We start from the raw sequence: 25,436 nt of genomic DNA, 5'->3' as shown, positions 1-25,436 counted from the left end.
TGAATGAATATGTAACATCTCCCAACACAGTAGCAGAATACCCTTTATCATGTCAGTGACTTCATGGAAGACTTCACTCTTTTTCAGTAAAAAATGACTTTGAATCATGCAAAACATCATCTATCATTTCCTGTTTATTAAACTGTTAGAGTTGTTCAGCTTTAATTTTCTTATTACCTAACTTTTCTTATCTGTTAGTTGGTATGAAAAAGCCTCTGAAGGATGGTATTTGCCCTGCTGTATTTATAAAATTTTAATCACTGCTTGTCATGAAAAAACATTTTTCAAGTGACACTCATAGAAAACACATTTTTCCCTGTTTAATTGTACCATCATCATAAAGTAGGACTATCTAAATGAGGAAAAAACTTGAAAAGAACAAAGACTTTGAATCACATTTTTTAAGATATGTCTAATATGTTAACTCATATATAACTCTTATATATATGTTAACTAATATACATTAGTATATTAGTCAATTCCTATTTCCTCCAGTATAAGTCTTTTGTTTGGTTTGCTTCCTTTCAATTTTAATTTCTATCTTGCTCACTCTTCTTCCGGTATTCTTTTGCAACATGGCTTCCTCTACAGGTGCCAACAGCATTTATCCATAATTCTCTAAGTTAATAATGAAGTTACCATTGAGGTTACCTGACGTTCACACCTTCTCTAACCCACTGCCAACTATACATTTGTATAGTCAAGGCATTTGAGCTTCTCATTGTGTGTTTTTGTTTCTGGATAAGTGGGGTTGATCACAGCTGATGCCTTATCTGAGTATTTCCCCCTTTGTATATGTGAGTAAGCTAAGGCCAGCAACCATGTCCTTTCTCTGTTCCATGAGAGTACTCTGTCCATGATGGACATTTACCCAAATTAGGGCCAAATGAAGAATAGTATTTCTCTATTAAACTCCAAGTAGATGGAAAAGGGGTCACATCAACTTGTACACAGGCTGTAGGGAAAAATAGTTTTGTTTTCTCTTCAGGTATTCCTGACATGCTCTTCAGCCAGCTGTAATGCATTCTTGCTTAATTCACAGATTTACTTTGACCCTTCATCAAGGTTAAATGTAATATAAGCAACTCAACAATGCAGCAATCGCAGTATCCTGGAGATGATTATTTGTGATAAATGAAAGCTAAGCAGGGGTCACTAGAACTCACAACAGAACAAAACATATCATCTCCTCTGTCAGAATGAAAAAAAAAAACAGCCTTTATTTAAGTTATATATCTAAATGTCCAGTTGTTAAATATTCTCCAGCAGATAGTCTTTAAAACCATTTTAAACCACTACAATGACTTCAACAAATATTTAGTAAAAATGCAAGCAGGTTCTTAAAAACTTCAGGTCTCATGTACTTTATTCTTCTACTCCCCTGCATCCCCCAGTCTCCTACATTGTTCAGAACTAACAGATTATAAAAATGTTATTTTTGCACTTGCCTTCTGTGGTTTGCCATCTGATTTAATAAATGGATGGGTTAGACTACTATTTCCAACCCACTTAGGCAGTCCAGACACTATTGTTCTTCACCAGTGATGAGGAAAGCCCTCATCCAATACCATCCTGCACAACTGAGCAGTCACAGAGTACTACGGTAATTTTCCCTGTGCCCCCCACACACTAGGAAGAACAAAGACCAAAAGCACTTTGTTCCTGAAGGAGAAGAAAAGAAAGAAGTGACCCCCCTTCTGAGAGAGTTTAGTCCAGCTGAGAATTTACAGGGAACAGTCCCCACAAGAACCACGCCATTTCTGACACCAATTTCAAGTTCAAAGGGTTCACAAAACCACACTCATATTCAATAATTTGTTAGAAGGACTCACAGAAATCACTAAAGGCTACTGTATTAAAATCAGCCAAGGGGAGAAGTGCATAGGGTAGGGTGGAGTCAGGAAGTATCAAAAGTGGACCTTCCACTGTCCTCTTCTTGTGGATACAGAATGTGTTACTTATCCTGACATCAGTGTGTGACAATACACATGGAATGTTGCCAATCAAGGAAACTCAGCCGAGTCCTGTGTTCAGAGTTCTTATTGAGACTCCTCACATAGGCATGATTGATTGACTGACTGCCCACCTGGCAGATTTCAGTCTCCAGTCTCCAGCCCCTCTGGAAATAACCCGAAGCCCCTACCCTAAATCAGGTTGTTGGTCTTTCTCGTGTGGTAACCTAAGACTATCTAGATGTGTCCAGCCCTCATCCAGTGACATTGGGGGCTATTGTTATATTGTCAGACTATCCAGTGACCCAAGGCCCCCAGGAAAATAAAATGCTCTTATCAGATAATGATATTCCAAGGGTTTAGAGATGACCTCCCAGAAGCTGAGGTCAAAAGGCAAAAGTCTTCTTTGCATAAGGTTAAATTCTTTACTACACACTTTACTTTTCTCATAAGCCTTTGATTTGGGGCATTTATCTCAATGGTAAATATACTCATTGTGATTGTAACTATGCCCTTGGGCATTCTGAATGTCAAGGGAGATGTATTTAATAAAACAGAGATTAAGAAAGTTAGTTTATAGTAGAATACATATGGAGACAAAAGGCAGTAGGTGTAAAAGGCAGTATGATGCCTGGTCAAAAACCCAGACCTTGGGGCTCCCCTGGTGGCACAGTGGTTGAGAGTCTGCCTGCCGATGCAGGGAACATGGGTTCGTGCCCTGGTCCGGGAAGATCCCACATGCTGCGGAGCAGCTGGGGCCGTGAGCCATGGCCGCTGAGCCTGCGTGTCCAGACCCTGTGCTCCGCAACGGGAGAAGCCACAACAGTGAGAGGCCCGTTTACCACACACACAAAAAAAACAGACGTTGGCATTATGGGCTTGGTACAAACATAGCAGGAGCTCTTTACTTGATGGAAATACTGAAGGAGTGGATTGCCGCCAAGATCTAGTATTTGCCTAGGAGGGGGCCAACACAGCTAGTTCTGCACCTCTGGATGAACAGCAGCCTACACAATACATATAGAGGGATTCCTCAAAGCTCCCCTAACCAACAAGATCAGCCTACCTGCTGACTTCCAGAACTCTGTCTTAGCCATTTAGGTTAAGCTACTCCAGTCATCTCCCTACTGGGTACTGGTTCCAGGACCTTGCCAAGGTTACCAAAATCCACAGGAACTCAAGTTCCTTAAATAAAATGGCTTGGTCCAGTTGGCCCTCTGTATCGCAGATGCAAAACCCACAGATACTGAGAGCTGACTGTAGTTAGACCAGTAGTATCCAGGAATACTTGAGTTTGAAGTTGTTTCTAGGAGAAGCAATGGAACTAAATTCTAACAGATGAAGGGGAGAAAAAAGAAATACATAAATTATGCAAAGTGCACGAGGGCTAGAATAGAGAAAGATGAGAAACAATTTCCTAACCCCACTTTGCCCCCTTCATTGCTTAGCCCAGCACAGTTCATAGTGCTGTCCAAAAAAAAAAAAAAAAAAAAAAATGCTCCTGGGGCCCATGGTAAGCCTTGCTTATCCCCAGACAACTGTGGGACAGACAATACCATAAAACACTGGAGTTAAAGATATAGGTTAAAGCCTTGGCTCAGCTACTAACAAGCTGTGATTTGGGCACATCAATTAAGCTTTCTGAGTTTCTGTCACTTCAGTTCTAATTTGGGAACAATATGAACTCCCTCAAAAAGTGGCTGTGAGGCTTAAATAAGATAACATATGGGAAAGCACCCTGTTAATGTATGTTTTTTAACTATTATATAAATATGTTAATATTAGTTGAATAGATTGGAAAAAATAGCTTTCAGTTTTTTATTTCCAATTTTGAGAATTTATATATATATATATATATATATATATAAATTTTTGTATTAAAGTAAAAGGATTGCTCTAAATTTTAAATAGTTGTTTCAGTTGTTTTTTTCAGGATAAAAAGATGGCAGTTCATTAAAATCTTGATGTATATTCATAAAAGCAATAAAAATTAATATTAGGTGACATGGTTGAAATACAGATACTTCAAAGATATTCAAGGTAAATATAGGTAACTCTTTTCTAAAAGGTTATAAAAGTAATGTAAGTCCATATTTACTAAATAATTAGCCTCTACTGTGTAAACCAGAGAATTCACAATTGTCACATGGTTATATCAGAAGATCAAGAATGCTTCTAAATTCTTATAATCTGTATTTTGATCTAGGATCATACAGTACATTGTGAAAGGCTTTATTTAGACTATTTGTGAAATTAATATAAGTTAATGAATAAAACTGAATGGTTTTTAACATGTAAAATATATACATATACATATACAAATCCTCCAGAGCATTTGGGTCCCACAAAATAATAATACTTGAAGAATATTATCAAAAAAACAATAATAAGAATAAAATACCTAGGAATGAACCTACTTAAGGAAGCAAAAGACCTGTACGTAGAAAACTATAAGACACTGATGAAAGAAATCAAAGATGATACAAACAAATGGAGAGATATACCATGTTCTTGAATTGGAAGAATCAACATTGTGAAAACGACTATACTACCTAAAGCAATCTACAGAGTCAATGCAATCCCTATCAAACTACCAATGGCATTTTTCACAGAACTAGAACAAAAAATTTCACAACTTGTATGGAAACACAAAAAACTCCCAATAGCCAAAGCAATCTTGAGAAAGAAAAACGAGCTGGAGAAATCAGGCTTCCTGACTTCAAACTATACTACATAGCTACAATAATCAAGAAAGTATGGTACTGTCACAAAAACAGAAATATAGATCAATGGAGCAGGATAGAAAGCCCAGAGATAAACCCACGCACATATGGTCACCTTACCTTTGACAAAGGAGATGAGAATGTACAATGGAGAAAAGACAGCCTCTTCAATAAGTGGTGCTGGGAAAACGGGACACCTACATGTAGAAGAATGAAATTAGAACACTCCCTAACACCATACACAAAAATAAACTCAAAATGGATTAAAGACCTAAATGTAAGGCCAGACACTATAAACCTCTTAGAGGAAAACATAGGCAGAACACTCCATGACATAAATCACAGCAAGAACTTTTTGGACCCACCTCCTAGAGTAATGGAAATAAAAACAAAACAAAAAAAAGAAATAGGACCTAATGAAATTTAAAAGCTTTTGCACAGCAAAGGAAACCATAAACAAGACGAAAAGACAACCCTCAGAATGAGAAAAAATACTTGCAAATGAAGCAACTGACAAAGGATTAATCTCTAAAATATACAAGCAGCTCATGCAGCTCAATATCAGAAAAAAAACCAACCCAATCCAAAATTGGGCAGAAGACCTAAATAGACATTTCTCCAAAGAAAACATACAGATTGCCAACCAACACACGAAAAGATGCTCAACATCACTAATCATTAGAGAAATGCAAATCAAAACCTCAATGTGGTGTCACCTCCCACCGGTCAGAATGGCCATCACCAAAAAATCTACAAACAATAAATGCTGCAGAGGGTGTGGAGAAAAGGGAACCCTCTTGCACTGTTGGTGGGAATGTAAATTGATGCAGCCACTATGGAGAACAGTATGGAGCTTCCTTAAAAAGCTAAAAATAGTTCCCAAACTACCATATGACCCAGCAATCCCACTACTGGGCATATACCCCGCAAAAACCATAATTCAAAAAGATACATGTACCACAATGTTCACTGCAGCACTATTTACAGTAGTCAGGACATGGAAGCAACCTAAATGTCCATCAACAGATGAATGGATAAAGAAGATGTGGCACATATATACAATGGAGTATTACTCAGCCATAAAAAGGAACAAAATTGAGTTATTTGTAATGAGGTAGATGGACCTAGAGTCTGTCATACGGGGTGAAGTAAGTCAGAAAGAGAAAAACAAATACCATATGCTAACGCACATATATGGAATCTAAAAAACACGGTACTGATGAACGTAGTGGCAGGGTGGGATAAAGGGACAGACATAGAGAACGGACTTGAGGACACAGCGGGGAAGGGGAAGCTGGGATGAAGTGAGAGAGTAGTGTTGATATATATATACACTACCAAATGTAAAGTGGATGGCTAGTGGGAAGCTGCTGCATAGCACAGGGCGATCAGCTCCATGCTTTGTGACAACCTAGAGGGGTGGGATAGGGAGGGTGGGAGGGAGGCTCAAGAGGGAGGGGATATGGAGATATATGTATACATATAGCTGATTCACTTCGTTGTACAGCAGAAACTAACACATTGTAAAGCATTTATACTCCAATAAAGGTATTAAAAAATAATAATAATACTTCAAGATACCCCCATAAAAGAGCTATATGATCACATGTGTTTGGGAAACACAGGAATCTAGATAGTCCTCTGAGGGAGTCACGATACACATTAGTACATTCCAGGCTCTGGGAAATCCTACAGGAATGAACACAACGTAAGTCTGTTTGACATAGAATTTCCCAAGCTTATTTAAACACAGAAACTTCATTTCCTACAACACTTCTTAAAATCCAGTGGAAACACTGATCCAGAGAATAAATTTTAAGAAATATAATACATATTATTCATGTTTAAAAAATATAATAATAAGGCATTATGTCCTGCACATCCAGCTTTATACTAGCTTGACCAGTAAGGAAGAGGGAGCCCTGTGCAGATGCTCTTGTTTAGAAAAGATTTGAATCTATGCAGCTAAATTTGTAGCTTCCAATATCAACTAGTCTCTCAATTCTCTTGATTATCACTACTCTCCACCCTTTATCTACCCTAGAATTTGACTTTTGGCTTTATCTTCTCCAGTCTTCTTCTTTGCCTGTTTCAGGAAATATACCTTTAAATAACCCTCAGAAAAGCCCATGACCAGGTTAACTAGGTCCCCAGGACCCTCCTGTCTGGAGAACATCACTGAGGTAGCAGAACCATCAGGTGCTTCCTCCTATCTCCTGCTCCTACCCTCTAACACAGTCTCACTGGACTGCCCTGAGAGCAGAGAATCTCATGGAGAAGTTTCATTTTTCTTTACCCAACATAAAACACCCTAATCACTCTAGGGAATTTTGATGACTGATTGTCATACTAGTAGTTTCTAACACCAACCAGCCTAAACTCTAATAGAGAAGTGTGGAATGTTCCATTCTATCTACAGCCATTACTAGTAGGCTTTTACCATAAATTAAGGAATGCATGGTTTCAAAAATGACTAAGAAATGAAGTTGCACCGCCCAAAGCAAACGATGCATCCCAGTGGCCATTACTGATGGTGATGCTGTTGGTGTATGCCTACTTCACTTTGCCCAGATATAAATAACCTTGAGTAAAATCTTACCCTTCACACACACATATACACCATATACTTCAAATTCAAATGGCAAGCAAAAACTCAGTTACACTATTCCAAAAAATAGTGAATGGTATCGATTTTTGCCATAAAGCATGTTAAATTTTTTATCCAGGATTTCTTCTTTCAAATTATGCTCATCAAATTTCTTAAGAGAAAATGGGACTTAAAAATAGTAAAAAAAAAATAAAAAAGGGCATTTTTAAGTTTTACTATGTACCTGATAAAATAAGAGAAGTGTGATATTTAAAAAACTGTTAACAGCAACAAAAACCTTTTGGCAGCAAGCAATGAAAAAGAAGAAATGACACATGACTACATGCAAGATTTGGCCATTTGAATGACATAAAGTTTTCTTTTCCTTTGGATTTTCAGCCTCTTTCTATTGTATTATAGCTATATCTTTGAAACACAGTTTTACACATAAAATGTCCATGTTAAAATCTTCAGTGGCATTATGTATCTCAGGAGTTGAGATCCAATTTGGCAATAATGAGCGGCATGGCGTTAATATGCATCTTATTGGCCATAATTCCCCAAGTCCTGCTCCCCACTATGACTTGGTCCCTGCGTCTCTTTTAGTGTATTTCTGAGAACACCATTCATCATTCATCACATTATAATGATGTGTTTTCCTATCTCTGTAACGAGAATGTAGCCTTTTCAATAGCAGAGCTACGTATTTCTTACACAGGTTCTAAAACTCCCTCAATACGTGTATGTATAATGAGCAAAACTTTAAGTGAAGAAAATCATTTAGCTCATACTTTTTGTAAGAAGATTGTTTTCTCAGCACACTGACCAGTTTTAAACACTAAAAGTAAACTATAAATCCCTTATGTCGCTTTCAGGGAAATGATATCAACTATATTTCTCACAAACAGGAGAGTTGTTACATTTTAAAGAAACAGCATCACACAGCAGTTCAAAGAACGAACTCGGGAGCCAGACTGCCTGAGCCCACACCCTGGCTCTATCATTTACTACACGTATGATCTCATGTAGGTTACTTAATTTCTCCTTACTTCTGGTGTGTTATTGTAAAAGGGGACTGTTAATGGCACTTACCTTACAGGATTGTTGTGAGTAGTCAATGAGCTGACATACAAAAAAGCATTTAGGACAGCACCTACCACGTAGAAACTCTTGATTTCTGAGTTAGCTATTATTGTCATTATTATCCATCTTCCATCTCTTCTAGCCCATCACTAATTATACCCTGTAGAATCAGATAACCCTGGATGGTGCTAGGTCATTCTCTTCTAAGGTTGTCATTCTTGCAATATCAGGCAATTCTCAAGCAGTCTTTTTAAAACTGCATCTACCTTATAGTTGCTAACACTGGCCATGCAAAGCATACCTAAAAGGGCTTGTTAGTTAAAGCACTGTCAAGGCTTCTAGTTTTAAATCAGTGTCAGGGTAGTAAATCTTCTTCATGGATTCTAAATAAGATGTCCCTTTACTAGGCTCACAGGAAGATGTCAAATGGTTATTGCTTTACTTTCCTCATAAACGGTCTAGCTGTCCCTTTACTGTACTTGTCTCATCCCTGTCAACACTGCCATGTCCTTCTGTCAGGTTATGTAAAGCAGAATGCCGTAGCCCTAATATAAACTTGCTAGAACCCTGCTGAGGGCTTAAGGCTCTAATGCAATGCATCTTTATGTGATGAACAAAATAATACTGTCAGCTCATGCTAAGAAGGCATATCAATTTATCTCCATAATATAACCTGTGTTTCATCTCATACTGTCTCCTAGTAATGCTCATTTAGGATTGCAGATTAATAGGCATGTTCAGTTAATGATTTTGCATTTTTCCAAATTAAATCTTCTTCCCACACTAATTTTATAATTCAATTAAAATAAGCCATCAAGTTTTCTTAGCATGATTTGCTCTTTATAAACCCCCTGCCACTTTTTCCCCATTTTCATCGTTTCAGTAGGCCTACTGCTGAAATGAAGCTCTGAATAAAGAGAAAATGTTTTCTAAACTTTCTAGACTCGTTTGCCAGGGCTGCTGTAACAAAGTACCACAAACTGAGTGGCTTAGACAACAGAAATGTATTATCTGAGTTTTAGAGGCTGGAAGTCTGAGATCAAAGTGTCAGCTGGTTGCTTCCCTTTGAGTGTTGTGAGGGAAAATACTTTCCATGTCTCTCTTCTAGCTTCTGGTCGTTTGCTGGCAATCCTTGGTATCCTTTGGATTATAGATGTCTCACCCTGATCTCTGCCCTCATCTTCCCATGGTATTCACCCTGTGTGCATGCCTCTATGTCCAAATTTCCCCTTTTAATAAGGACACTGGTCATACTGGATTAGGGGCTCACCTTTCTTCAGTACCATTGCATCTCAACTAATTACACCTGCAACAATCATATTTTTAAATAAGGTCACCTCTGAGCTACTGGGGATTAGGATTTCAACATACAAATTTGGGGTAACACAATTTAACCTGCACCACTTCTCAAATTTGGAATGCTCTTGGGGACTTAACATTTTAAGAAAATTCTTTGGTCCAATCTTGTATCTGCATAGAATAGATATATCATGCAGAGAATTCATTGGACTCCTTGATTGGAACCTACTGGTTGGCTTAAAATCACACCTGTGACCCAACGCCCAAGGTTTGCTCAGATTTCCCACAGGATGGGAAGCAAAGCAACCACAGGAGCCTTTCTCCTTTCACTTTGTGCACTTCCCCTAAAGATTCTCAGGGAATCTACCAAAAAGAAGTAATGCTTGAATAATGCTTTCCAACTTATGGATCACATGCATTATCTCAAGTGACTCACAAATAACAACCTGGCAGACATAATTATGGCAAATATTATTATAAAGGGACCATGGCTTGAAGGTTAAGCTTGCAGACTCTGAGCCAGAACACTTGTACATGGATCCCAGATGCCCTTCTTCCCAGCTGTTTGACTCTGAATAGGTTTTTATGCTTCAGTTGGCTACAAATATGGACAAATACAAGTGTTCGCCTCATAGACTTGTTGTAAGGATTTAATTTAATTTAATTTAATTTAATTTAATTTAATCCATATAAATTGTTTAGAATAGTGCCTGGTACAAGGAAAGTGCTCAGGCAAATTTAGAGCTGTTATTATTTTACAAATGATGACATTGAGGCTTAGAGCTATAAAATGACTTCTCCAAGTCGTCATTGGTGAGACCCAACCTCAATCCCTGAGGTTTTCCATGTCACCAGACAACATTCCAGCAACGCTCCATTTTTAATGTGTGTAAACATCACACTTCGAATTAATGGAGATGTTTGCGGACCCTGGCATAGGAATAAAGCACCAACCAGTAGGGTTGTATGAAACCCCGACTGCTGGACTGCCTGCTGGACTTAGGGACTGGACTTAGGGAAGGTAAAGTCCTTGAAGAATCAGTAACCATCTCTGCATAAGGTTCTGGAAGAGCTGGTTTGGCTCGATGAAGAAAAGCTAAGGAAAGCAAAGCCACGTTTTCTGCCATGTCCCATGTGCATCTCTTATTGAAGCCAAGAGAACTACTTGTATTATTATTATTATTATTATTATTATTATTATTATTATTATTATTATTATATTCCTTGAACTTGCTGTGCTTTTAATGTCTCTGGGAAATATTCTATTTTCTATGCCAAATTTCATATTATTGTTCTATTCATCTTTAAGAATAAGTTGTATTTTATATTTTCAACTCTTTTCATAAAACTTCCTTTATGTCCTAGCATCACACAGAGCAACCCTCTCTTGTTTTCTTTAGAACAGAACTATCCTCCATCATAGCACTTGTGAGCTATATTAGAATCACTGATTTCTTGGTCTCTATTTCCCACCACACTAAGGATATCACATTTGTTTTGGAATCTGCAGCACCTAGCACACAGACCGAGGTATTAGTATCTACAGACTAACTAGAAGACTGACTAGAAGAATGAATGAATGAATATATAAATGAAAGAAATAAGAAGACCTCTGAGTCTTAGCATCTAACCCTCAGGCACATTACAATTTAACCTGACTTCTGACCAGGAAAAGGGAAGATGGAATAAGTAATGAGGAGAAAAGGAGTGACTTTGTGTGTGAAATTAATCAGTTAATGAAGCTCCAAGTTGTTTTGCCTGGATCCACAGAATCAAAAAAGAGAAAATTTCACCACTAGCTATCTAGCTTGATTTGCATGTGTTCAAATCTTCAAAGTATTCCCTTTGATTCCTTTAATCAATAGCTATTTTAGAAAGCTCTTCATTACTTCCTAATTGTCCAAATTCATTTTCTTCATTTTTCCTTATTAGAAGCAGATTTGTTCAAATGAGTTAAGTAGATCAGCAATCTTAGAATCATTATCAACTTCAAGCATTTCTCTCAGTTATTAGCATGTCCCTTCTCTCTCTAGGACTGGATTCTTTTCTCCATTTTTAAAAGGCCATCTGGCTTATTTTATTGACTTATTTTTCCCATACATCTCAAATAAAATCAACTTTACCTTATACTGAGAGCAATCCATGTTTACAATAACTCTGATCCTAGATGTTTTAATCTTTCAGATATCTGGTTTTAGATGAAGATGCAAGTGATTCTCCATTACGTTAATATGTCAAAAAATAAGTAAATAATTGGCACTCATCTAGGTTTTAACCCACCCCAACCAGATAAGCTTGTAAAGTCATTACCATGGCCCACAAAACATTTCAAAGATAATTTAAATGAATATTTTGATCCTTAAAAATACACATATTCATTGAACCCAACAATCCCACTGCTGGGAATCTGTATCATGGAATTAAAACCACCATACTATTGCAGCACTAATGTTATGCCAAAAAGCTGCAAACAAAATGAATGTCCATCAATAAATGGGTGGTTAAAAATTTATGGTATATCAATTCCATGGAATATCATACAGCTGTTTGTACATGAGCCCAGAGAGATATACAAAAGAGTATTCAGAAGATTGTTACTAGGGAGGAGAGAGAATACTGGATGGGAAGAGGAGAGAAGAAAGAGTAATGTAAGAAAAAAAAAAGAGGGGGCATTCATGACAAAACCATTATATAAGATGTGATCTCAGTTATGCAAAATTCCATACGTTGTATGAATATGATTAAATATACATAAAAGGATGACCACATGGTTTTCTGAGGGCAATAGGATTATACATTTTCACTTTCTTATACTGTATATACTGTTAGTTTTTAATAATCAAAAAATATTTAATTTGAATTATTTTTATCATTTGAATCATTGTTTATATAATTTGAAAAACATTAAATTAATTTTCATTTCGATATATATACTATATCTAGAGGGAGAGAGAGTAATGTCAATCAGACCAAGGTTTATATACTCATAGTTCCGAACTCAAATCCAGCCACTGGATAAGAGATCGGCTATAGGCAGTACCTCCAGACTATAATCCACCTGTTTGACAGATTATGTATATGTCCTACCAATTATATTCTTTTTAAAAACAATCTTTTCTAATTTTCATTTTTGATCTACTTTCAAGACTCAGCTAATGCCATTCCTTCTTAACTGTGTTCTCCATTTGTCTCATCAAATATTTGATTTCCTAGAAAGTCTTCAAAATTCCCCCATCAAACCCTCCTAAGTTTCTATACTTTATGATAGCTCATTTTGCTGGATGAAATGTGATATCACATAGGAGATGCCTGAACTTCTATTTCAGGTTTTGTATATCCCTCGGGGTTCATCAATTTGTCTTTTTACATTCAACAGGAGTTCTACAGTGAGAGAAGAAATGTTGTCAAAATCTCAAGGTAAACACACTAGGACAACAGTACTTAAAAGTGCAATGCAGACTCCTGAATGGTATTTTGTGTGGTTCACCTTCCCTCATGACTTCTGGAACTTCTTCGTATAAAAACAAACTTGTGGGGACTTCCCTGGTGGTGCAGTGGTTAAGAACTCACCTGCCATTGCAGGGGACATGGTTTCGAGCCATGGTCCGGGAAGATCCCACACCGCAGAGCAACTAAGCCCATGTGCCACAACTACTTAGCCTGAGCTCTAGAGCCTGCGAGCCACAACTACTGAGCCTGCGTGCCACAACTACTGAAGCCCACGCATCTAGAGCCCGTGCTCCACAACAAAAGAAGCCACTGCAATGAGAAGCCTGTGCACCACAACAAAGAGTAGCCCCCGCTCACCACAACTAGAGAAACCCTGTACTCGGAACGAAGACCCAGCGCAGCCAAAAATTAATTAATTAATTAATTAATTAAATTTAGTTAAAAAAAAACAAACTTGTGGAAAACACACACTGATTCTGCCTATGTTTAAAATAATCCAGTATTTTTACCAACCCAAAACTGAAAAATACAAAATCTAACTATTTGAATTTCAAAAAGCATTTTAATTACTTTTATAAATAAAAGTTATGAAATTGGAATAATCAAAATAGTCAAGTACTGATGTAGAAAAATAAAGAATAAATTAATCCAGGTGTAATTTCGAGGCTATGATCATTACCATATGTCTCCTTAATTACCTTTCCCCTCAGGGACTTGATGTTTTGCAAGATTTACTCTACCAAAACAAATGAATTAATAAAGTAATAATTGATGTTTTTTATTTTTAATGAATCATTGACATGTAATTGCCCATCTCAGATACTGATCAAGATGAGGAAACCAGTGTTGCGCATGTAGTTGAAACAATTTCATTAGCGGCAAATAATTTGGTCTCATGGAACAATGTACAGTTGCTGTTAGCATCTTAGAAATAATGGAAACAATTGAAGATGTACTCCAGAGCTCAGACCTCTGTTTCACAATTAGTCTTCCATAGTCAAAGAATAAATTGGGATTAAAAAACAGCTTTATTTTAATTCACGAATAAAAATAAAAAGCAAACAACCTAGAAAAGAATATCAAGATTAATTTACAAAAAGGATAGCTTTGAGGTGCCCCATGAAAAACGTGAGCCTGAACCTTACGCCAAGGGCAGAGGAGACAAATGAACATGAGTGATGAGCCCTCAGCAACGTTCCAATTTCACTGACAAAGATTCAAGTAATGGATAAGAGAAGGCAAACATATCAGCAGAAGATAATGAAGACAATATTTTTGTTCGCTTTGTACACCTATTTCTTTAACTTCTATACAATAGGTTTTGCTTTGTTTTGTTTCCTCTGCCCTGAAAAGATAAATGCAGATGCATTCACATTCTCTGGAGACTAGAATCAGATGACCAAGTCAAAACAAATCCTTTTGAAAGCACCCAATCTCATAGCAGATACAGTAAAAGATAAATCATTGGCCATTTTGAAAATTTCCTGCACAAGAAACATGTTAAATGCACATGTCCTAAATTGACAGTTGATTAAGTTCCAACCTTAAAAACTAGGTTACCGAGTTTTGAAACTTTGAGAATAATGCAAGTGTCAGGTTTTTCATGCTTTTTTTAAAACAACGAACACAAAAGTAGTAAATATCACATCACACTGAATTCGTCTTAATCTCCACTTTGTTCATTCACAAACCACATAAATCTCACAGAAGAATACTGTACCAGCACTTCCAAACCATGGCTCCATTAAAGATTTAACATCTGAGGTCAGAAAGAGGTTTTCTTATTAAGCTGCCATTTCCTTTATAAAATAGACTATTTTGTACTTACTGCTACCCTTTGAACTCTTATAGTGAATAATTAAAACTAAACTGCAAAGCATAATTTGCGATGCTGAGTACACTGTAGATTGTGGGTTTTTGCTTAGTGGCTCGTTTAAAATGCTCACCAATCCCCAGAGGGATAACCCTGCCATTAGTCTGAATCGACAAAGTTGGCTGGCCCCTAAAAGCAAGGCAGACAGCTCCAAATCATAATAAAATGGTCTTGTTGGCGACTCACCGTATTGACAGCGGGGTCCCTGAAAACCCTCGGAACACTGGCACTGCCGAACTTCACCCTCTGAGCATCTCTTCCCATGGAAACAAGTCCCCACTGCAGTGACAGCTAAAAGGAAGGTACACAAGAAGGCCAGGGAGAACAGAGTTGAGGGAAAGAAAGAAAATCCTCAAGGTAAGCACCAAGTTGCTAATATAGATACAATCTAGAAATTTCCACCAGCTCTTCCATAGTGCCTCTATAGAAAACAGTGTTTTCATTACACATTAAGGCCTTGCTGTCTAAAGTCTTGTAGAACTCTGTACGTGGTAACATCTGCATCACCTTGAAGCTTGTAGAAATGCCACACTCTGGACCTAGTGAATAAGAATCCACATCTTAACAAGCTGATCCTTATTCACATTCAAGTTCGGGTAGTAATGGCCTATAAGGGAAAAGAATCTAAAAAAGAGTGGATATATGTATATGTATAACTGATTCACTTTGCTGTGAAACCAACACAACATTGTAAATCAACTACACTCCAATAAAAATTAAAGAAAAAAAAAAAGGAGTGGAGTTAATAATAAAGGAACTCCATGGAGAAGATGACTGTGTAGCCCAAACAATCTAAAAAACAAGCAAGAAATACGAATACTTACCAGAGGCAAAGGACTGTGCTAGGTGCCATACAACAATATAAAGAATTCATCTCACAGTCATTAATTTCCAGGAGTCTATAATATAGTTGAGAGGACATCGTGGGCAGATGTATTCACTAAGTTTAAGCCAACCAGCTGCAGTGGCCTAGCACTGCGTGCAAATACAGTGACCCCCCTCAACACTAAGCCTGCTTACTATGGGAAGCCAGAGGCAACTTCACTGAGACAGTTTGAGAGCAGAAAGCACGGTGGGGAGGGGAGCAGGCTGCCAACAAAGTCTCTGCAGGTGCAGGATAACAGGAGAGATGAATTGCTGTGCTGTGGTCTGCACTGACTCCAACACACTGAAGCATTTTAAGTGACTTCACAATAACCATAAACACATAGGTAAAGGAGTTGCTAAACAGAGCCATTTCTCCTGGCGTGAATGAACTATATAATGCCACTAGTTCTGCTGCTTGAGGGCTGTCAAATATACTCCAAACGTTCTGCAGTACCCTCAACCAGAGGTTTGTAAAAGGGCTGCCTACCTCATCTTAAAAAGTAAACTGCCTCCCGAGTTCTGCAATTAATCATGACAAGCACAAGTCAAGAAATCCCATTTAGATTTAGTACAGTGATTTCCCTCTGGACTTTTGAATCAGCTGTGGATTACAAATTTGATGATATGGGAAAGGGGCGAACAGAAAAGGGAGATGGAAGCTTACAAGGTGTAACCCGTCTGGCTTTAAATAAACTGTCTTTTACATAAAGAGACAGAATATAAAGCAGCAGTTCTATGAGTCCTGAATTCTGACCTATCATTAGCAGCGCTTAATAGAAAGGCTTTTTGTGCATTTCTGCACATGTCATGTGTGCATTTTCAGTCCAAAGAGATGCTCTGAATCTGTGGTGATTCTATAGATGCCTGAAACTTGACAGGCATGATATGATTGAAGCCCCAAACAGAGTGAAACCACTACTTCTAGTGACAGAGAGTTAGACAGGAAGAATTATAACTTACAGCATAGACAGCCAGGTTCATTGTCCTGCCAGCTCCAACCAGGGCAGCACCTGTAGACAGTCTGCTGCTCCATGCTGTATGCCTGTCTGTAGATGGTGTAGTACCAGGTCCTAAGAAATAGGAATCTAGATCAGGAATGCTTCCTCTTCAGGCCAAAGCTGTCACCTTAAACTCACTAAAAAATTCTCCCTGCAATCCAAATCCTGCCATTTATACACACACACACACACACACAAATATATTATCTGTACACATTATACATGCACTCACATGTGCACACACACACACACACCTCACTAAATACATAACCAAGATTCAATATAGGTATAGTTATTGAAAATTAAGAGGGGCCTCCAGTCCTACAGCATAAACTAACCTAAGGGTCACTGAAGCTATCAAAAATGGAACCCAAAGGGCTTCCCTGGTGACGCAGTGGTTGAGAGTCCACCTGCCGATGCAAGGGACACGGGTTCGTGCCCCGGTCTGGGAAGATCCCACATGCCGTGGGGCGGCTGGGCCCGTGAGCCATGGCCGCTGAGCCTGTGCGTCCGGAGCCTGTGCTCCGCAACAGTAGAGGCCGCAACAGTGAGAGGCCCGTGTACCGCCAAAAAAAAAAAAAAAATTACAAAAAACTTCATGGGGGAGGGTGACGATTACTAAAATTAAAAAAAAAGTTTACAAAGGTTCCTTAGGGGGGCAATAATGAACAAAAATTGAAAACACTACACTATAACTATTATGTGCTGACCTCTTAATAGACCCATAATACCAAACATCTCTAAACTGGCTTACTTCCTTTCTATCAAATTGATGTCATATTTACTCTTTATCCCCGAAGTATTATATTCTCTTCCTTTCACATACCTATCCTCATATCCCCAGCCCAAATCCCCTTCATATTCAAAGCCATTTTCAAGTTTCACTTCCTCCAACTTCTCTTTCCCCATCATGTCAGTGTATATTGTTCTTTCTCTTCTCCAAAAATAGTATTTAATATCAATTCTTATGACACAATTATTCACCATCTTGAAGTGTCACCTAATATTTTGGAGGTGCATCTCTTCAACAGGGATATAAGTGTAGGTTTGCAAACTTACATACAAACAAAAGGGATATTAGTTTGGCAAAAATGTCAAACATCTTTTAACAACTCTAAACTCAGTTTCATAAATACTTGCTGAATAAACAGATGTATAAAATTATTAAGCTCTTGAAAATAAATAAAACATGTTTTATTCATGTTTATTTTTATTCATGTTTTCTTTCCCAAGTCTGAACATCTATATGGTAGTGGATTTTCTTTGGTTCAGTGTAATATCAACAATGATTAAACCTCATGGGATGAGTACCAAAAAATCTAAATGAAAAACTATTTTCAAAAACAGGTACTCTAATACCTACTATGTACCAAGCATTGTGCCACAGGTGTTAAATATGTTTTCAGTTAATCCTTATAATATCCATGTGTGGTATTATTTTTCCAACTTTACAGACTAAGGCACAGAGAACTGTAGGAACTTCTACCAGTGCCACACAGCCAGTAAAAGCCTGAAGCTTTTTCTGATTTAAATTTAATTTAAAGGTCCTGAGTATAGACCAAAAAAAGACTATTCATCTGAAGATTAAAAATACACACACACAATGTATATGTAAATATCCACAATAATAAATGATTTAATCTTATTTTATTTAGTCCTATATTATCAGTGTTCTGCCATTTCTACACAATGGCAAACCCAGTTATTTACAAATGCCTTCAACTTTCTTTTAGTAATTGTAGTAGTTGTAATAATAAGAATAATAAATTCATTAATCTAAAGCCACACTTTTTTTAACTTTGTTTCCTAAATTCAGACCAAATTGATTTCACTTTACAAGCTTTAATGTGTAAAACTTGAACACATATGCAGCTATTTGTGTTAAGAGGTACTTAGATATTTTATAAAATTATTTTAAAACTTCCTTTTAAAAGTCCCTATGAAGTCTTCACGCATAGATAGTGCACACTTGTTTTTTCTCTCCTCTCCCAGCCAGCCAAGTTAATCCTAATTCAAATGCCATAATAAAGTTAAAGAAGCTCTAGGTTTCAAAGTGTTACAAAAGAACCAAGGGCAGATGAGATGGTTCACAGTCCTAGATGCCCAGATTCAAGTCATGCTAAATTTAGCAAACCAACACAATATTCCTTGTTTCTCTCAAGCTTCTGATCTACAGCTTTCAAAAGTTTATCATGTCAAGAGGTAAAATTAGTGGCATCTAACCCCAAAGAGCTCACACATAAAACAAGGCATGAACTAAAGTAATAATATAGCCTGTTTCTGAAGGAAAATATATGTTTGAAAGTTCTTGGTGGGCATAGGTTACACTCATTTATTTAATTATGTAATTATTTTCTAAAATTTATTGGATGAAATCTTTAGATGCAGTTGAGGCTTTGGCTTTGATTTTCAGGAATCAAAAGGACATAGCAGGAGCACCCTTACCTTCTTTCATATCTCACACACCACCGTGGGCCACTGCAGCCGTTTCCAGATCTTGATGGTGTGTGTGAATGCTTGGACACATGGGTGTGGTAGTCCCACCACAGTCAGCTGCTGTTCTTCACAAACATTTGGCCTTGGAAAAAAAAAAAAAAAAGGAATAGTAATGCAATAAAAATAGATTACTTCTTTATGTTTTATTCATGAATCATTTGCTCCTTCATTTTCCACAAAAAGCTTGTGGTGACTTACATAAAGTAGGAGAGAAAAATACGAGCAATGTAAAAAAAAAAAATGCAGGCCCAGGAAAAAGAAAAATCAGAGTAGATTTTTAAAACAAGGAAAAATTTAGAAGACACATATAAAAGTCATAAGTTTCCATGTGCTTGAGAAAATTGAGCTGCAAATTAAGCTCTGATCTGTTTGGTAGCCAAAATATCTGAAGAAACACAATTGCAGGATTCCCAATATCCATGAAGAAAAAAGGCAGGCTGATTCATCAAAAGGAGTTAAATTTTTCCTGGAAATTATTCCTGAACAATATCTCCATCGACATGTTTAGTTAATTCAGGTTCACCCATAATGCTCATTTAAACACAAATACTTTTCAACCAGCACCATTAAATCAATATTTCCTTATAGAAAGTTTATACAAATTTACAGGATTTTAGATATATTATCTTTAATTTTTAAATGTGTGGAGCTAGATAACACTCATCACTTGGAGTGTCAGAATTAAATTCTTTTGTAATCTGAGGAATGCTTTACTTAGTGATGAATGATTTACTAGTCCATATCAATTGCTTTGCTTTTGAAAACAGCACTAATTATAAAAGCCATTTGGCCCAAACACTCACACTTTTCATGCATTCAAAGTCACCTGCATGCCGTACATTGACCTCCCTAGGGTTAGACTTTGACATTCTTTTTTCGCTATCAGGAAACTCATAGTCTAGTTGAACTCTCCATATTCATAATCTGCTGAAAATAGAAATGATTTCTGATTCAGGATTCTAGTCTGTCTCTAAACAACTCTGTGAACCTGTCCAGTGTTAACACTGATAAAAACAGCTAATAGCGATTCCTGCACTAAAATCAGTCACCTCACCCTCCACAGCTGCAGTCCGTTTTTGTGATCACTTCTTTCTGAGGGTCTGACTAAACCTCACCCTCCGATTTCACTTACAGTACAATCCTCACTTTCAGATATATTTTTGAAAGGTAATTTTTTTGGACTGTTAACTTCACCTAAACTGAATAAAATTCAGGTTGAATGTTATTTATGAGTTTGCATAGCACATTTTAACGCTTTAGGTAAATACTGTAATAAAACAATAAATGTAAAAACTGCACCTAAGTTGGGCATCCATGCGATCATCAAGAATTGGGCAGTGGACCTAAAGAAAACTTAGCTTTTAAAAATGCCATATTAGATTGTCTCTAACCTGCCTATACTTCTACCTTTATATGGGCTTATGTGTTTTGCAGGAGCCAACTAGCCCCAGTTAGAATGAGCTCACCAAACATTTGTTTTTTCAGTCAATAGTCTGAAATGTTACACCTCATGCAGCCTTGAACTCTATTTTGTAACCTACTTTTTATCTATTATTCCATTTATCCACCCAGCCAGCCAGCCATTCATTCATTCAGCAAATACTGTCACCTACACGTGCCAGAAGCATCGCCCACTCCCACTCCTCACCCCCGCCACCAAGGATTTAAATATAAGTAGTTTATTTGGAAAGTTCAGAAAACACCAGTAAGGAAGTAGTGAAATGAGACAGTGAAGGGGGAGTTAGCCAAGAAAAAAGATGCATTTCTGAGCCAGCCAACTTTAGCTGACGAGCTCCCCAAATGAGGGAGGGAGCCTGGGCATTTATACACCAATTCCTATCAGTGACTGGTTGAGGGCTACTTCCTCTCCAGCATTTCAGGCAGAAGCACAGGTAGGCAGAGTCAGCTTCCAGAAGCCAGAGTTAAGTCTTCAGGCACAGAACTGCAAATGCTAGCAGTTGGAAGCCTGCAGGTGAGCAGTGATAAAGGAGAGGGACTTGGGTGCTGCGCTGACTGTTTCAGCTGCAGGTAGTACAAACGAAAGAAAGGCCATGTTCAGTTTGCACCAACAATCTAAGTAGAAGGGAGAGTAAGTAAAAGCACCTCAATAAGTACAAAATGTGAAGTGCTAAGATGGAAACAATCAGGGGACTGAAACAGAGACAGAAGGAGCTTGCTAAGATTCATTAATTAGGAAAGACCTCACTGAAGAGGTGACACTGTGACCTGAAAGGGTGAATAGAAGCCAGCCACGGGAGAGCCAGGGGATGCCACTGAGGTGGAAAGAAACAGAATGAGCAGAGGCTCTAAAAGGGGAAAACGCTTGGCCTCCAGAGATCTGAAAGAAGGCCACATTGGCTCAACTGAGGAGTTGCTTGGTAGGGCAAACAGGGCCTTTCAGGCTGAGGGGTTTTGATTTTATTCTCAGGGCACTCGAAGCCACAGAGAGTTTTTATTCTGGTCTCATTTCCTACCTACAGAACCTGGAGATGAACCTGTGATCCTCTCTCATACCAACTCTCCTCCTTGATAATGACTTAGGTCATATCTGCTCCTGTGCACTAGTAACAACCCAGCTCAATCCAGCAATGGGCCCCCAAGTCTCAGGAATCCACCAAGCCTTCCTTGGGGCTTTCCTGATTACCACAAAGAAAGAAGTCCCCAAGGGCACACTGTACCTTCAGAAGACCAAAAACCAACAGCACCAATGAACAAGAAAAGGCACAGCACAAATTTTATGCACCAAAAGGAAAATGTATTAGACTAAAGTTTCTAGAAAATTATATGTGATCCAGACTGTCACCAAATAATTTCACTATAACATCATAAGAAATGTTAATGTGACTTCAGAACTTCACATATTATATTACTGAACCATAGCTAACAAGCAACATAGTTTTCGATGAGATGAGTTTTTATTTTAGGTTAATTCATGCTAGGGAATGTTTTGCTAAAGCAGTATCATCCTTGACTCCTAAGCAGATGTGGCTAAATAAAATCAGTCACTTAGTTATTCTGCAGGTGTCCTGGTATATTTCGATTAAAAATATTAAGCTCCTTTCTTAACTCTGAAAGCCATAAATGCTAGTAGTAAAGAAGCTTGAACAATGAATAAATACAGAAAGTCAAGTTTGCCCCTAAGATGCTCCCAGGTATAATCACTGCTAGTAATCTGATATATTCATATCCAATTCTTTTTGGGAGCACACAAACATATTTTTGCATAAATGGGATCATAATCTACTATTTTTTTAATTGTATAAAAAGTATTTTTAACTTATCAAATATCATGGTATGAATATTTTTCCATTTTGAAATTTATAGAATTACTTTAACCCTTTTTTTTTCCAGAGTATGGACTTATCAGAATAATATAGCAGAATTAATTTAGCCAACATCCTATTGATAGACATATAGTTATTTCTAATGGTTTGTGACTGTAAACAACTCTGATGTCAGCCTCCTTATGTAAACAGCTGAATTACAGATTAATTTTTTAAATTATTTTCCTATGAAATATTTGTTTCTTCTGAGTCCTTTCAGTTCAGGATGTTTTTAGCCTCTCTCTTCTGTTTTAGGCTTTCTCAAGTATCAGGTTATCAGTGCCTGTCTATATTTAAGCATGAGGCACTAGAAGCTGACGGGGAGCTATGTGTGATAGAAAGGGCTTACAATGGGTGGACTCACTGTTAGGTGACTAGGGGTGAACTTTATTTTTGAGAAGCTCCTGGATGTCAGTGTATGGAAATTTGATTTTTAGGGCCATTCATTTTTTCAGAAAAGTAGCTCCAAATTCTTGCCCGTGGAAGCAGACAGCTTGTGGCTGGTGCTTGGGGACCAGATAGCGCAAGGGAGCTATGTTTTTAGTCCATATCCACTCCTAGACAGTGTCAGTCTGCACCCCTTCTGAAGCTTTTCTGGTTCTCATTCTCCAGAGGAAAGAACCAATCCAACTTCCCTCTCTCCCTCTCCTCTCCTCTCTCTCTCTCTCTCTCTCTCTCTCTCTCTCTCTCTCTCTCGGGAATAGATCACGGCTATTTGTCCAGCTCTACAGTTTGGAGAAAGGGACCTGAGGATTACACTAACTTTACATTCACTGTTTCAGACAACTCTCTTCCTCCAGCCCCACACATCTCCCCTGTGCATTGCTTGCCTCCACTCTAAATGCTTAACGTGGAACCTCTCCAGGTTCCATGTGAAAGGACAAACGACCCACCAGAATGGCATAAAGATTACATCAAAGTGAAAATATCTGAGCTACACGTCCAGAAAGAAATCTTTTCTGAACTTCTCCTATTGACTAAAGCAGACATTTACAAGAGCCATCTGCCACAAGTGCCCCCTCTCCTCACCACTCCAGGGAAGTCTCCAGTGGGGGGGGAGGGGCAGCTGACCTTGGGCAGTGGCACATTTCAAACCTAATTTGTGTAAACAAACCTCATCAGAACCTCCCATCCTTTGAAGCCGTAAACCACCCCCCTTATTAAGCTAGTATGTAAATCCTAATCCCTAGCTGTTCCGAGAGCTACTCCCTATAGAGTACTCCTGCATGCACGAGTAATAAACCTTTCTCCTGTTAATCTTTCAGGAGATTAACAATCGAACCTCAGTTGATAGAGGAAAAGATTTTCCTCCCAACAGTTTTGGCAACGAGAATTGAATGGTCAGAAATCTTCGCTCACTCTGGAGACCGCAGCTGAGCTCTTAGGATCTCTGACCAAGCTGGCAAAATTAAACTTTCTTACCATCAGACTCCCAGATCTCTGCTTGGGGTCCAGTTGAGCAAAAGTGATAAGAGCCTCTCATCTTCTCAGAAAGAAAGTTTCCAAAATTTAGATTTACAAGAGAAAATGTTTTGGTTAGAACTCATCTTGTTCTTTGGTTGTATGACTCTTGGTTTGGATCTTCCAATAAATAGTCATTGTGCTATCTTTTTGTCACTTTATTTTCAGCTGCTGTTTTGTGTTGTGATGTCTAAAAGTGTTGCTTGTCATAAGAAGGACAGTCAAAGCAAAGAACACAGGTATAGGTTCCATAAGCCTGTTCAAGCCACCCTCACAGACTGGTGAGTTTGTGGTTCTCACTGGACCAGTATCTGCTTGGACAAATTTGCTGTGGGCCACCAATAAAACCAGATGAGTTTTTCCTTCTCTCTCAATTTTGTGTCCTGAGGGCTTAGCTCGGAACCAGAGAGAGTACTGAGACATGAGATGCACAAGCAAAACTTCCTGCCAACCATTGCCAGCTCTCAGGGAGGTTGTCTAAGACTGAATCCTAAGGGGTCTCAACCCATAAGGTACCTTGTCATCTCCTTCCCAATGCCTTCGTAGTGCTGAGACTTCCGATCTCTGCATCACCCATCTGTTATCATAGATTTGCAGGCCTGTGATTGGAGGTGCCTCACTTTTGTGGGAAGACTGGAACTAAGCATTCTTAGCACCTATGGCAACTTGGTTTTCTTCATTTCACCTCTAGTTGGGAGTTATTTTGAATTATGGAAGCTGCATCTTCTGTGCCCTCTTCAGAGATACCTATTGTGTTCATGACTAAGCCACAAAAACTCTTATTGGTTTGAGTCACATTTGGAATGGGTATATCTATGCGGATCCTAATTGTCAATGGCCAGATGATGGATTATTTCAGAAAAACTTTTATATTTAAAGGATTTTTTGAGAGCTTTCATCCTAAGAAAATGTCTTATTAGTACCTATAGGAGATCAAATGGAAATAACATAAATATCAAAGCTAGCCTAAAATACTCCCTTAACAAAATTCAAGCGCAGAAGTCACTCAAACTAATTTAGGCCCCTTGACCCTGTCAGGGATGCTTAAAGGACTCAAGGACCCCCAAAAGCAACTATCTGAAGCTGAAAAGGGAAAAAAGGGGGCCAATTGGAAACAGACTGGATATTTTATCCACTTAGAAGAATTTGGAGACACCCAGATAACTACTTGATGTCTCCTCAATCCCTTGCCCAAATTCTAGTCTACAGCCTCCATAAGACTATATATCAAGGAAAAAGAAAATCTTAAAAACCTTCTCTGTAAATATTGGTGGAAAGATTTGCTCTCATATTCAGCAGGTAACAACTTGTTCCATCTGCCAGC

General features: G+C 38.0%; 1 protein-coding gene across 1 annotated transcript in view; it reads right to left on the bottom strand.

Annotated features, from left to right (window-relative positions):
• LOC308617943 (EGF-like and EMI domain-containing protein 1) overlaps positions 1-25,436 on the bottom strand; it is a gene marked incomplete at its 5' end in the record, with an annotated part of 564,371 nt that overhangs the window by 500,160 nt on the left and 38,775 nt on the right. Inside the window, 6 exon segments of the mRNA XM_081235347.1 lie at positions 15,154-15,258; positions 15,414-15,506; positions 16,795-16,904; positions 17,659-17,766; positions 19,278-19,319; positions 19,321-19,410. Coding sequence (XP_081091473.1) covers positions 15,154-15,258; positions 15,414-15,506; positions 16,795-16,904; positions 17,659-17,766; positions 19,278-19,319; positions 19,321-19,410 — 548 coding nt within the window.

Source organism: Mesoplodon bidens (genome assembly GCF_964165515.1).
Source record: "Mesoplodon bidens genome assembly, chromosome: 5".
NCBI classification, from domain to species: domain Eukaryota; kingdom Metazoa; phylum Chordata; class Mammalia; order Artiodactyla; family Ziphiidae; genus Mesoplodon; species Mesoplodon bidens.
This window is presented reverse-complemented; position numbering and strand designations above follow the sequence as displayed.